This window comes from Dipodomys spectabilis, unplaced genomic scaffold (assembly GCF_019054845.1).
Source record: "Dipodomys spectabilis isolate Male_0828 unplaced genomic scaffold, ASM1905484v1 ptg000174l, whole genome shotgun sequence".
In the NCBI taxonomy this organism is placed as follows: Eukaryota; Metazoa; Chordata; class Mammalia; order Rodentia; family Heteromyidae; genus Dipodomys; species Dipodomys spectabilis.
The window spans coordinates 3138977-3154519 of record NW_024870851.1 but is presented as its reverse complement, the minus strand read 5'-3'; the positions used below and the strand labels follow the sequence as shown (position 1 = coordinate 3154519).

Sequence of the window (15543 nt, the reverse complement as noted above, 5' to 3'; positions counted from 1 at the left end):
CTGTCCTGTTACCTCAAGGCCCATGTTGCCTGGGTAGCAGCAGCTTCAAAGCAAAGAGGGATTTGTTCGTTCTCAGTGACTCATTTGACCGATATTAAACAAGAGCTAGTTTTTCATTTGATTGATTAGCCCTTTTCCTTCACTAATTGGTTTCCCCTTCTTGGGATTGTGTCTGGCAGAGGGTCCCTGCCCTTCTGCAGTGCCTCCAGAGGTGTTCCTGAAACGTCTTCTCCCCATCTTCCTGTTGAAGCCATCAGAGGATTTCAACAGCCTCTTTGTTGCCCTTCTTCCAGAGAATCGTCTGAGCTTGCTCTAGGAAGCGTTCCAGGTGCACATTCATTCATGAGGGCATTTTCTAGCTTCAGCATGTGAGGTGCCTGATCACTTACCCTTAATCACTCAGAAACCTTCAGTTTTCAAAAACTGCAAGACAGATTGTGAATTTATGGTCTCAGCATCAAACTAAATATGAAGTCATGGGTTTATTTTTCTTTGAATTGCAGCGTTTTTGTAACTAAGTTTTTCATATGTAATGTTGAAAGAATTTTATCGCAAACCCCTCATATACCCACCTCTGAATTCAGCCATTAACATTCTACTTGCCTTATTGCTTACCAACTATCTCTCTTTATTTTGTGATCATATCAAAATAACTTATAAACATTTGTATACTTCCATACTTTAGTATGTTAGAATTCACTAAGAAATGCACAAATCCCAAGTGTACTTTCACTAAGTATCAACAAATGCATGTACCTGTGATATACTAATGCTTATGGATCAAGAACTACTATTCTCAAAAAGTTCCCTAATGAGTTTCCCAGCAGTATCCATCTGCAGAAGTAATGAGTCTTGTTTTGTGTCGTGTCATTTAAGTGGAACCATATATTCTTTTTTTAGGATTAATTCTTCATTCATTCACTACAATGTGTGCATGTGTTGTGCATACATTGGTTGCTTGTTTCTCTCCAGTCAACTATTAACATTTTACCATGCTTATCTAATAAGACAAACAATAACTTGCCTACCTGTCTCTCCAGCCATCTAGCTGGGTATAATACTTCAGTATTTAGGAGCATTAGACCATAGTTTATGTATTCTTTTGACTGACAAGTGACTCAGTTTTTGTGTGTGTGTGTGTGTGTGTGTGTGTGTGTGTGTGTGTGTGTGTGTGTTGATCTTGAGGCTTGAACTGTCCCTGAACTTCTATTTCAAGGCTAGCACCTACCTCTTGAGCCAGAGCACCACTTCTGGCTTTTTCTGAGTAGTTCATTGGAGATGAGTCTCATGGACTTTCCTGCCTGAACTGGCTAAGAACTGCCATCCTTAGATCTTAGCCTCCTGAGTAGCTAGGATTACAGGTGTGAGCCACCAGTGCCTGGCTTGACTCCAATTTTGGCTATTCTTTGTTTGTTGTTGTTGGTCGTGGGGCCTGAACTCTGGGCTTAGAGCTATCCCTCAGCTCTTCAGCTAAAGGCTAGTGCTCTACCACTTGAGACACAGCACCACTTCCAGCCTTTTCTGCTTATCTGGTGCTAAGGAATCGAACCCAGGGCCTCATGCATGCAAAGCAAGCATTCTACCACTGAGCCACCTTCCCAGCCCAGGTTTTGGCTATTCTTATAAAGCTGCTAAAAGCATACCCAGACAAGTCTTTCATTTTATTTTTTCAGAAGTAGAATTTCTGAGTCATTGATAGGTATATGGTTAGTTTTATAATAAATTGCCAAAAGTTTTTTTCTGAAGCAGTTGTACCATTGACACTCCTACTATGCCTGAGAGTACCAGTAGTTTCAAACCTTAGACAACATTTGACGTGATCAGCATGTGCCACCTTGGTGGTGTGTACTACTTCCTCATTGTGGTTTCTGCATTTCTCTAGTTACCAATTATGTAGAACACTTTTTACTATAAGGTGGTATTGTTAAAAATTGAATTGACACACCATGATTTTATTTTTTTTTATTTACTTATTTTTTTTTGTCAGTCGTGGGGCTTGAACTCTGGGCTTGGGTGCTGTCCCTGCACTCTTCAGCTCAAGGCGAGTGCTCTCCTGCTTGAGCTACAGCACCACTTCTGATTTTCTAGTGGTTTATTGGAGATAAGAGTCTCACGGACTTTCCTGCCTGGGCTGGCATTGAACCACAATCCTCAGCTCTCAGCCTCCCAAGTAGCTATGATTATAGGTGTGAGCCACCGGCGCCCAAATACACCATGATTTTAAAATTAAGAGATTTTATATTAAAATCTGATTTCCAGTTTTTCCTGAAAGGGCCTAGCAAAATTGGACTCATATGCCCCTGTGGAACAAAAAAATGAAGTGTAGAATCTGGATAGTGGCTGTGCCCTTCAGGATGAACTGCTCTTCAGCTCCCCAGAGCCCCTAGCTGTCTCTTTAACTCCCCAGTGGTCAGCTTCCATGCATGTGTGTGTCACAGTTGCTATGCTGTTTTTCTCCCCATTAAAAAGTGAGCTGTTCCCTGAGCCCATTCATAAATTCTGTAGAAATGAAAGGCAGATTAAGAGGGATCTAGGGCTGGGCACCAGTAGCTCCCACCTGTAATTCAGGAGGCTGAGATCTGAGGATCACAGTTCAAAGCCAGCCCAGGCAGGAAATTTGTGAGACTCTTATCTCCAAATAAAACCACCAGAAGTGGCACTGTGGCTCAAGTGGTAAAACACTTGCCTTGAGCTCAAGAGCCGGGGGACAGCACTCAGGACCAGAGTTCAAACCCCATGACTGACAAAAAAAAAAAAAGAGGGATATCTAAAATGCAACAGTAGTACTCACTGAATACTGTGTTGAAAATGAACTACACAGCTTGTGGGTGGGGACAAGAGGGGGAAAATGGGAAAGAATGAAGGAAGAGATGACACTGTTCAAAAAGAAATGCACTCATGTGGAGCACTGGTGGCTCACACCTGTAATCCTAGCTACTCAGGAAGCTAAGATCTGAGGATGATGGTTCACAGCCAGCCTTGACAAAACAGTCTTCATGAGACTCTTATCTCCAATTAACCACTCAAAAACTGGAAGTGGAACTGTGGCTCAAAGTGGTAGAGCACTAGCCTTGAGCAAAAGAGCTCAGGGACAGCACCCAGGTCCTGAGTTCAAGCCCCACACCAACAAAAAAAGAAACAAAAAGAAAAGAAAAGAAAGAAATGCACTCATTACCTGACATGTAACTGTAACCCCTCTGTACATCATATTTGCAATAATAATAAAAAATAGAGTAAATAAATTTAAAAAGAGAGATAGCCAAATACCTGTGGCTCATGTCTATAATTCTAGCTACTCAGGAACTTGACATCTGTAGATCAAGGTTCAAAGCCAATTGAGGCAGACAAATCTACATGATTCTTGTCTCCAGTTAAGCAGCAAAAAGTTGGAGCTGGAAGCATGGCTCAGACAGTAGAGCACTAGATGTGAGCAAGAAAAAGCTGTCAAGAGAGCAAAAAGCCCTAAGTTCAAGCACAAGCACTGGAAAAGAAGGTCACATCGTTGAAAAAGAAGTAGATCACATTTCTTTGTAGCAATGAGAAAATAGTAATTGTTAGGTTCAATTTGTAAATTAAACAGATCTGTTTTAAAACCTTGTACTTTAACATTCTTTCATGAAACTGCCTACTTATTTTTATTTCTTCCTAAATCTTTTAGGTTTTTAAGTTTGTAACTCCTCTAATAGAACACTTAAACTGATAAATTATGTGGGGGTTATTTAGATATACAAAGGAATCTGATTTTATATCCTTTTTATTGAAGAAGAAAATAAAAACATTCCCATAATACGTCATTTAGAATACTTTGTATGTTATAAAACATTGAGACTTTTTTTAAAAAAGTGTTTTACTTTCTTGATTCTGTAATTTTGCTTTTAATTCCAGGACTGTAAGTGGAAAATGTATATGGAGATGGATGGGGATGAAATTGCAATAACCTACATAAAAGATGTGACATTCAACACTAACCTACCTGATGCAGAGATTTTAAAGATGACAAAGGTAAGGTTCTATTTACAGCTTAAAAGCTTTTTTGAATGCACAGATATCAAACAAAGACATTAAAATACCCCAGCAGTATGCTTTTGTGCTTGTCCATGCTCACATCAGCTCAGCCTCAAGCAGGCTGTTGAAAGGCACATTTTATTTAGCAGTTTGAGAGGATAATAGTTTTTTGTTAAAATTCCACTTATGCAGTGTGAACTAAAAAGCACTGCAAAAAAAAATTAAAAAAGGATCATTTCTTTTTTTAAGTTTCTTTCTACATTTCTTTATGCTTACTCCATCATTTGTGAAAAGGATGAAAATATAACCCATGAAAATATTTACTTTGCATTTGGATTGTTTTAAACTTTGGAAAACTTTCAAGATGAAGATTTTTCTTGAAGCATGGAGATGCGGCTGTTTTTTGTTTTTGTTTTTGTTTTGTGATGGTCCTGAGGCTTGAACTCAGGGCCTCATGCTCTTGCTTGACTTCTGCTCAAGGCTGGCACTCTGCCACTTGAGTCACAGGTTGTTTAGGGGATGCATGTTGAAATATTAGTAGCTTCCTTGAGTTTACATATAGGATTATCAGGGCGATCAGAAAACATGTAACCACTCCAGAGTCACTGATATACAAATGCCAATGGAAACACAGAAGATATGGCTAATTTGCTCCTCCAAAGGGGGATGGGGAAGTAGGCTTATTTCAAATATAATGAAAAAATTCATATAAAATATCAATAGTAGAAGATCAGCAACTTCAGGCAAATAATTGTGATGTCAGATAGTGATTGTAACCTGAAATGACCATCGACGGTAGCGTACTGTTTACTTTGTTTTTAGTTTCAGTGAAGAAAGAACCAGAGTATTAACACAAGTAGGAAAAAAAATGAGTCTTCAAAGCCTGGTATTAGACTTGTAAATGTCTTCTCTGCACAGCGTAAGATTGCTGAACACCAAGTTTTTTTTTTCATTTACAAATGGAGTCATCAAGTCAACTGATTCGATATTGATTGTTGCAATCTTTTGCATAACTGAACATTGTTTTGATGGCATTATTTATGTGTAAAGGTTATGATTTGGCTTTAACTTTGTCTGGGAGACTAGAACATACAGGAAATACCTCCTTTCCATCATGACCACTCTAATTATAGTTGTCCCTTGTTTCTCACTACTTTAGAAGCAAGATCTAAGTCATTGCCTACTAGCAGAGAAATCATCCATGGTAAAAAATAATAGGATGGAATTGTAATTCCAAATACAAATGTTCCTGCTATAATGTCATGTATGTAAAATTATCTACCAATATTGATTGAGCTTATCAGGAAAACAGGATTGGGTAGCCTTTCAAACTTTATAGAACTTTTTAACACCAAGAAGAACAGTAACAATCATAATTTATTCATTTTTTAAAATTGATCAGTTAAATCTCTACCACATTTTCTCTACTCAACTCATAGGCAGCCTTAAACAGGAAAGGGGGAAATAATGCAATAGCAGAGATTATTTTCATCAAAATTAACATAGATCCAAGGTATAGGTTTCTTTGTTCATCTTGTTTGTTATTTGTGTGTGTGTGTGTGTGTGTGTGTGTGTGTGTGTGCGCGCGCGCGCATGCGCTAGTATTATAGGTTGAATTCAAGGCCGTGTATTCTTACTTGGCATTTTCGCTCAAACCTGGTGCTCTACCACCTGAACCACACCTTCAGTTTGACGATTGTGCTGGTTAATTGAAGATAAGAATCTCTTGGATTTTTTTCTGCCCAGGCTGGCTTTGAACCATGATTCTCAGATCTCAGCTTCCTAGGTACTTAGGATTTTAAGTGTGAGCCACCAGCACCCAGCTTCATCCTTTGTTTTTTAATTGTGGGTAAATATCACCACAGTGTCTGTGTGTTTTACATACAAGTTCACAGGTTCATCTGAGAGAGTGAAAAGCTGTGATGGTTGAAGTTACTTAAGCAACCACTGCTTGCACTCAAGAATACTTCTGGGTCTCCTTCTGTGGTTATGACTTTGCCTTCCGATGCTTCAAACAGCATGAATAAATGACCTAATCATAAAACTGATTTCGGACCCACATGGTAATATATCTTTGTCATCTCAGCACCTGAGAGGCTGAGGCAGGAGGTAGGAGTTCAAGGCCAGAGTGGACTACATGGCAAGACTCGGTCTCAAAAAAAAAAAAAAAAAGAGAGAAAAGAAAAGAAAAAAAGAAATGAGGACTGTCCTCTGCCATTAGTAGGCTATGCATAGCATTCATTCATTCAGGAAACTGGTTTTGCCAATGTATGAAAGGATGTCTTATGAAAAGCGAAGCTCAAGATATCACTGAGTTGTGAACCAGCATGATGCTCATGATAGTCTGTTATTGTGCTAGTATTTGTAAATTGTACCCAGCACAACTGGCCTTAAAGAACTGCACAGTGACAGAGCAGGCTATACTGTGGTACTGCACCATCCCATCTCTTGTTTTGCAGCCACCATTTGTGATGGAGAAGTGGATTGTAGGAATAATGGAAGATCAGACTGTAGAGTGTATGGTGACTTATGAGGTAAGCTCCAGGGAAGTGATTCACGACCACTTATTAAAATGGCTTTTATCTATTCCCTTGGAATGCTTAGAGATCACTGGAATTTATTGAGATTAAAAACTATATAGCTAACATGAATATGGAGATAACAATATAAATTCTCTAATAATGTGCTGGAAAGGAAAGAAAACAGGATAAACTTTTCTGGTAGAGACAGGTAATACCTCATTCATTAAACTCTTGGTTGTTGTTTTTGGTGATACTGGGGTTTGAACATCAGCTTGCTAAACTGATGCTCTATCACTTGAACCACACCTCTAAACCTCATTCATGACTGATTGAACATTTTCATATACCATGTGATAACTTAGGTACTGGGAATACCAAAAAGTGAGTGAAACAGATCTTTGCCTTCTAGGAGCTAAAAAGTTTAATAAGAGTTCTTCTTCAAAAGATCAGAGCATCATTCCCCACCATCTGTAAAGAGTGTGTTATGAAAACCAGATGAACAGACACTATACATTTTTCTATGGAAAGATACAATGATTTATATTTTTAAAACATGATATTAAATTCAAATTCATATATTCAGTAGTAGCTGGTAGCATATACCGTTCTTTGGTGAGGGCAGAGGTCTGTACTCCCTGAAGCTTGTACTTCTAATCAGGAGAGACAGGGAATAACTAATCATGCCAGTGATTGATGGTAAATGGCTATAGCAAGAACAAGGTTACAATGACAAAGCTGGGCTAGCTACTGAAAAGACTGAGATCCACAGGATCACCATTTAGAGTCAGGCAGGACAGAAAAGTCCTGCCTGTGAGACTCAGTCTCCAATTAATCAGCAAAAAGCTGAGCTGGAGGGTGGAGACATGGCTCAAGTAATGAAGTGCCAGCCAACCATTGTGATGTCCTGAGTTTAACGTCAGAACTGGGGATGGGAGGGGGGAAGAGTACAATGACAAAACTAGACAAGTGGGCTAGGTCAGATCACAGTGTCCCAGGAGGGAGTTTGGACTTACTCTAACCACAATAGGAAGTGAATGGGGACATTTTAAGCCATAGAATGAATCCAATTCTTTCTTTACAGACAAGAAGATCATTTGTGCAATGTAGTTCATAATATTTTTATACTTAAAAATGTGTCAAGAGGATAGATTTCAAATTGGCATTTAAAAAAATTCCCCTTAACTGATGCTAAATGGTCTCTCTGTTAAAAAAATAGATTTTCATAATCTGTCTTTAGTAAGCATATTTAATGCTAATAACTGTAAAACTTAACAAGATCTTCCTGGTTGGCAGGATGTGGACTTTATAAAATGGAGGAGCTCCATGTGGGCAATAGAGGGTGAGCAGAGTCCAGGAGACACATGAAGATATTCATATGCAGCTGCATCCATAAGACATGAACTCAGTCATTCATTCAAGAATGGTTTATTAGGAATTTACTAGGAACCAGGAACTATAAGAGGAAAGAACACTCTCACAAATACTGAACAATAGAGAGGGTTTTCTTTATTTTACAAATAGGGAAAATGGACGTGGAGAGATGAAAGGAAGTCCTGAGGTGCAGAATACTCAGTGACAGAACTGGTAAGGCCACACCCATGTCTTCTGGCTGGAAAAACACTTTCCACTGGGGCCTGACTACTGCAGCTCTTAGCTTCTCAATAAAAGATGCAGGAAGTCAGCATCAATTGGACATCAGGAACTGCTACATTGGGATGGCTTCCTGAGCTCTTGAAGTTTGGCTCTTTAATACTAGAGCTCCAAGCACATGCCTTCCATTATGCAGCCTTGAAGCCAGAACAGATCACAGAAAGGATATACCTTCACTTCCAGGGCCTACAGGATATCAGGGATGAGTCACCTGAGAAATAACATTAGTTGTCCAAAGGTTGCAAAAGACATAAGGTTTTTGCTTGCAAAAGAGGCTGGTTGGTCTTTAGGATCTTACCATCCAGACCATTCTCAAACCTGTTGACTATTCCTCACAATCCATAGTTAAAAAACAGAGATTTTCACCTTTCTCTGCCTTCAGCAACTCTGCAGACACACTAACCTGCTTCTATGTTGTGCTTGCTCTCTTCCCTTCTTTCTCAACTTCTTTAGATGTATTGACAAGGCACTTAGGTCTGTGTTCCTCACTTCCTAGTTTTTAAAAGTGTTATTTTATAACTGAATCCTAAAGAGTCTCTCTTTAGTGGGAGAGGTGCTGGGGATGGAAGCCCAGGGCCTCGCACATGCTGAGCACTAGAACTTAAACATGCAGTGCTGTAACACTGAACTGCATCCTCAGCCGTAGACATACTTTAAATTATACTATTTTGGGATGCATAGTGATAAGGGAGATTTCAGGGCAAGAATGTATCTTTCTTGATCTTGTCTCCTTTCCTTTTCCTGATCTTGATTTCTTACTCTCCATCCATCTTACTGGCACTCTGTTCCCCTATATTCTTCCTGTAGAAAATTATCTCCTTTGTGTTGGGTACATACACTGAAGCACTCTGACCAAAGACAGTCTTGGGCAAAAATGTAGACACTGTTGATTTATTCACCAGACTATCTATTTTAAGTACAAAAAAAAAAGGAAGAAAACATATCACATTTCTTATCACACATATAGGTAAGTTCAGATTTGCCAAATGTTACAAATTCTGAGAGAAGACAACTACATTGTTAAGTATGATAATCTATTAAAGAATATGTTATAATCCATTAAGAAATAAAATACTATTGGGGTGGGGATATAGCTTAATGGAAGAGCACATGCTTAGCATTTGTGACACCTGGATTTAACCCTAACAATCACAAGAGAGAGAGAGAAAAAATGAAAGAAAAAACTGAGGAAGAAGGGGAAGAGGAGGAGAAAGGAGAGAGGAGAAAAATAAAATAAAAGGCTGTAATCCACTAAGGAATAAGTGACTAAAATTTTCCTCTTAATCAAATTCACATATTTTGGTGAGCTATTCAAAATATTTTACCTAATATATTATGATAATGTGCTAAATAAAGTGAAATCATAACTTGGGCTTCTTTTGTTCTCATTTAGTAGATGTGTATATGTTTGATCCTGAGTTTGTTTTTTTTTTAATTTTTCCTATTAACAGAGTGATGTCAGAACTCCCAAAAGCACTAAACATGTCCATTCAATTCAGTGGAGTAGAACCAAACCCCAGGATGAAGTGAAAGCAGTCCAGCTTGCCATTCAGACATTATTCCCCAATTCTGAGGGTAACCCTGGCAGCAGGTCTGACTCGTGTAAGTTAATGCCCTGGTATTGCATGTGGGCTGATGGCCAGAGTTGGTTATGACATGCATATCACGGAGACAGTGACTGGAGGGTAGACACAGACTTCCCGCCTATCACTACCTTCTTATATGTTTATAATACTACCTTTATAACAGACTATGGAGAGTTGTATTGTTAGATACAAATATGATCATATTAGAGTAAGCTAGAATATTTGAGTGACTATGGTAACAATAAAAATTAATGATTATATTGCATGGGTAAATAAAAATGTCTGCATATTTTGTTTTCGAAACTAACTGTAGATAAAGATGAGACTCTTTCCTATGTCTAGTAAACGTGCCTACAAAGCCATTATATAACCAGGATTTCCTGAGTCCTGAGCACCACTGATGTATCAAAGTACAGGAATGATAAGGAAAAGCAGGAAGAGGAGGATGAAGGGAGAAAAAGAGGGGGAAAGGATGGAGAGACAAATAAGGGTAAGGCAGGATAAAAAAAGGATAAAGAAAATTTGAAATGCATCTAATGGATAGTGGGGACAGTAATTACAGCCCATGTAAAGAAAGAGAATAGGGCTGGGAATGTGGCTTAGTGGTAGAGTGTTTGCCTCTCATGCACAAAGCCCTGGGTTCAATTCCTCAGTACCATATACACAGAAAAAGCTGGAAGTGTCACTGTGACTCAAGTGGTAGAGTGCTAGCCTTGAGCAAAAGAAGCTCAGGGATAGTGCCTCGGCCCAGAGTTCAAGCCTCAGGACTGGCAAAAAAATAAAAAAGAAAGACAAAGAAAAAAAGAAAGAAAGAAAGAGAAGAGGAAGAAAGAAAGAAAGAGAGAGTGAGAGAGAAAGGAAGGAAAGAAGGAAGGAAGGAAGGAAAGAAGGAAGGAAGGAAGGAAGGAAGGAAGGAAGGAACAACATTGAAGGTCAGCTGACTGACTATCAAATTGGTCATTACTTGGTAGATTCAAGGAAGACTCAATTTTGTAGGTCCAAAACTCTGATACTTGATGGGCTGTGACAAGCTAGCAAATACATTGGGGAAGGAGGTATGAAAAATCTAGTGTAGTTCCCTCTTTACCATGAGAAATATACCCATCAAACAAACCAAAAATACATTTTTTCTGATCAGTACACTTTTTCCCTCCAAGAGAAAATTTTAACTATGAGGCCATGTCAGAAGATTCTTTGGTAAGCATGAAAACAAGTTAGCCAGAGGTTTATCTTACCACTTTGGGGGACTGTTGTCCTGATACTGGACAGCCTCACTTCCACATCCCTCACACTAATGCCTGACTTGCCCAGTGGGTAGACCAGATAGGTCTTAAATGTCCACCAGCCAGGGTGCCCAACCTGAAGTATAGCCAAGAAAAGTCATACATGTGCCTGCCACCTAAAAAGCAAAATATTTCTGGAAGTTACAACACAACAAAGTAGGAAGAATGTGGAATTTCAATGCAGAGGGATTGTTGGCTGAGTGACCATGGAAGGCAGGTAACTTGTCCTCTCAGGCTTCCTCATTTATAGAAGATTGTCAGTTAATATTTCCCTGAAGCCAGGTGCTGGTGGCTCATGACAGTATCCTAAGACAGGGGTTCAAAGCCAGCTCGGACAAGAAAGTCCCATGAGACTCTTATTTCCAATTAACCACCCCCCAAACCAGAAGTGGAGCTGTGGCTCAAAAGTGGTAGAGCTAGCACTAGCCTTGAACAAAAAAGCTCAGGGAAAGTGTCCTGGCCCTGAGTTCAAGCCCTGAGACCAACAACAACAAAAGTTCCCTGATGTTATTCGAAGAGTAATGGAATAACATAAGGAAAGCCCAAAGAAAAACAGCAAGTACATGACATAGACTCAGTGACCATGTCTTTTTGGTTGTTTTTTTTTAATAGTAAAGGAAATATCCTTATTCCTAGCCTAGAATTTCTATGAATGGGAAAGCTTGGGTGTCCCAAGAAGCCTTGAGTTCCCAAGCCAGGCTCATGAATGAGGCATGCAGCCTCCACGTGGCTCAGAAGATGCTCACCCCACTCTCTCCTGCAGGTGCTGACTGCCAGTGGTTAGACACACTGCGGTTGCGGCAGATTGCCTCCAACACATCCTTGCAGCGTTCCCAGAGCAATCCCATCCTGGGATCACCTTTCTTCCCATATTTTACTGACCAGGACTCCTATGCTGCTGCAGTGAGGCGGACCCAGGTGCCCATTAAGTATCAACAGATCACACCTATCAACCAATCCAGAAGCTCCTCTCCCACTCAGTACGGGCTGACCAAAAACTTCTCCTCACTGCAGCTCAACTCCAGGGACAGTGGCTTTTCGAGTCTCAACACTGACAGCTTCTCAGAGAGAGGTCGCTACTCAGACCGAAGCAGGAACAAGTATGGTCGTGGTAGTGTATCACTCAATTCCTCCCCGAGAGGGAGATATGATGGGAAAAGTCAGCATTCCACTCCATCAAAAGAAAGATATTCTGGAAAGTACTACAGGATGTCTCAACCAGCAATCAGTACTCACCAGTCACCTAACTTAAAGAGAAGCCCTAATGACCACCACTTACCTAAGACCATTCCAGGGATGCCTTTGCACCCAGAGCCTGTCTCTCGACCCAGTGAGGAGGACAGCAAAGTGAGTGAGGGAGGATGGACTAAAGTAGAATACAGGAAGAAGCCCCACAGGCCCTCTCCTGCCAAAACCAGCAAAGAAAGAGCCAGAGGAAACTTCCAAGGGCGAAGGAACTTTTGATGTCTTGAACTAGATGTGTTTTTCTTTTGGATTTTGACAACAGGATATCTTCAGATTCAATTAACAAAAAAGACAATTCTTCCAATGTAGAGACTGGGAAATCCTTTCGAATTGAGACTGCAGCCGAACCCGGACCACAATTATGGTTGTTGGTTGTCTTAGTGGTAATAACTACACTTGCAAACAATGTTCCATACTGGCATCCATGAATTTATGCTGTGGAAGGTAGGGCTCTGCCCATCTTGTTACCCTGAGCACTGGTGTTCTGCTTAGCAGGGCTGGGACTGGGGTAAGGCAAGTGAGGTCTATGAGAAACCAAAGATAAAGACAAGATCAGTATTAATGATTTCTTTTTCCTTTTGGCTAAGACTCTTGTGTGGCCTAGCAAGGTGCTGTTATTGATCCTGTCTTAAAATCTTGGTATTTCAGTCATCCTCATGAAGTTTTTGCATTGGTTTTATTTTTTTAAGATTGCATTAAAATATCATCTATGATGATTGTTGGGGTTTTTTTTTAATGCCTTCCTAAATTTTGTGCCCAAGCAAATGCCTTCTCATCTTGTCCTCATCTCTGCCCTGCTAGGTAGTATTTATTTGGTAAGGTATTTGTGTTTTTATCATGGAACTGATGTGGCTTGTCATTTTTTTGGTAATAAAAATGGCTATTGTACTTATAGTAATTACAGTATTCCTCTTTCATTCATTAAGCTTCAGCAAGGGAAAAGGGAGGGATGAGAGAATGGCCATGCAGGGGGACAAGGGAGGGGCACATTGTAAGCATGTATGGACAAGTCAGAGGGAAATCCCTGTTTACACCTAATTGATGGCAATGAAAATAGGAGGGGTCTGGGCACCAGTTGCTAACACCTACAATCCTAGCTATTCAGGAGGCTGAGATATGAGGATCGAGGCTCAAAGTCAGCCTTGGCAGGTAAGTCCATGAGACTCCTATCTCCATAAAACCATCAGAAAACCGGAAGTGGCGCTGTGGCTCAAGTGGTAGAGTGCTCGCCTTGAGCTGAAGAGCTCAGGGACAGCCCAGGCCCTGAGTTCGAGCCCACAACCAAAAAACAACAACAACAACAAAAAGAAAACAGGGCTGGGGGGGCAGAGGGCGGAGGGGATTGGAGGAAAAAACACTGATCAGAAACCAACAACCTAAATGCCCTGGAGATCATGGTCAATTCTGAGGCCTAAGCATTCTCAACCTCACATTTTAGCAGAGAAGGAAAAGGTAAAGCATCAGTCCACAAAGGCCTCTGGGGTGTCAGAAATCTAAAATCTAAAAGAAAACAGAAAGCAAGAGAATTGCATTACAAGCTAAAAACCAGGCAGTTTTAAAATTACCAACATCCTTGTTAGAACATGACAGCAAATACCAGCCTTACAGGCAGACAGCACTGGGCATCTGAGGGTGATGAAGAGGTGACCACTTGCAGTTAGGACAGGAGTGCTGGAAGCCAACCTGTGAAGCCTTTCCTACATATTCTTTTATTGTGTGCAGATATTAGGCTTGAACTCAGAGCTCTAGGCTCTGTCTCTTAGCTTTTTTCACTCAAGGCTGGTGCTCTACCACTTGAGCTTTACTTCCACTTCTGGCTTTTTGCTAGTTAATTGGAGATAAGAGTCTCTTGAATTTTTCTGCACAGGCTGGCTTTGAACTACAGTCCTCAGAACTGCAACCTCCTGATTAGCTAGGATCACAAGCAGACCCCTTCCTCTTTTACAAATCAGCAAGTCAGTGGCAACTAAGCTTCTCCATGAGAAATCTATAAACATTCACTATTCTGAGGTGCTTTCCACATTCACTAACACCAAACGTTGAGTGTCCTCTGAGCTACCTGAAATTCTCAATGCTCTTTAGAGATCATCCAGGTGCATGCCTGTGTTCTCAGAGGAATCCAGCTCTGTACCTGCCAGAGAAAGCTGTATTCCCTATCATAGGAAATGAACTACCTTGATTTATAACATTGATTTGACAACTTGACTTGATCAGTCTCCCTTGCCACTTTTATAAGCAAAGCAATGAGAATGTTAAGTCCAAAGCAGTTGCTGAAGTATGAAGTACTGGTTTCCATTCCAGAATGGCAACATCTCCTAACTTTTCTAAGTCTCTTTCACTGAAACTTTTTCTCACAAAGCTTATTCATATCAGCTACAGACTTTTTCCCAATTACTTTTCATCTTTGTCCAATGCTCATGTTTCGCTTTGTTTTATATTGTTATTTTGGGGTGAAGGGGGGGGAGTGGGAGTTGTGGTATTACTGGGGTTTGAACTCAGGGCCTTGCACTTGGTAAGCAGGTACTAAACCATTTGAGCCATATCCCAGCTCGTTTTGATTTAGTTATTTTTCAGACAGAGCCTTGGGCTTTTGTTCTGAACTGGCCTTAGACCACTTTCCTTCTACCTTTTCTTCTCACATAGCTGGGTATAAACCACCATTCCTGGCTGGTTTGTTGATATGAGATCTTACTGGTAATTTTGCCTGGGCTGGCTATAAACTCCTATCTTCTTCCCACATAATCAAGGTTACAAGCATGTGCCACTACTCCCAGGTATTCTTTTTTGTAACAAGGTCTCCCTAGGTAGCCTTGGCTGGCCTGGAGCTCATAATCTGCCTACCTCAGCCTTCTGGGTTTGATAATGACAGGTGTATGCCACCACATACTTAAATCTAAAGAAAAACAGACTAATACCAAGTTTGTCCTCTTAATATAATACTGTTTCCAAATATTTGATGTTTTCTTCTGTTAGAATGTTTACATAAGTAGTACGGCACAGTTTTGATTCTGAAAAGAGCTGAAGTATGAAAGAAATTATGGCTTCAACTATTAAAATGTGCATTTTGGAGAGTTGTTAATGACTTTAGCTTAAAAGGTGCTTTGAGCCAGGCACCGGTGGCTAATGCCTGTTATCCTAGCTTCGCAGCAGGCTGAGATCTGAGGATCACTGTTCAAAGCCAGCCCAAGAAGGAAAGTCTGTAAGACTCTTATCTCCAATAAACTACCAGAAAACCAGAAGTGGTGCTGTGGC

The 15543-nt window shown here is 40.3% G+C and overlaps 1 protein-coding gene across 3 annotated transcripts in view; it reads left to right on the top strand.

The window, feature by feature from the left end:
* The window catches only part of Map3k20 (mitogen-activated protein kinase kinase kinase 20), a 167953-nt gene extending 154764 nt beyond the window's left edge, over window positions 1-13189 (top strand). For 2 of the 3 annotated variants that reach the window (XM_042694144.1, XM_042694145.1), the window contains exons 17-20: window positions 3886-4002; window positions 6465-6539; window positions 9629-9779; window positions 11810-13189. In XM_042694144.1, coding sequence (XP_042550078.1) covers window positions 3886-4002; window positions 6465-6539; window positions 9629-9779; window positions 11810-12510 — 1044 coding nt within the window. In that variant the 3' untranslated portion in view covers window positions 12511-13189. Of the gene's footprint in view, window positions 1-3885; window positions 4003-6464; window positions 6540-9628; window positions 9784-11809 lie in introns of all 3 variants that reach the window. The other variant, XM_042694146.1, reaches the window with a different exon arrangement.
* The last annotated feature ends 2354 nt before the right edge of the window (window positions 13190-15543 follow it).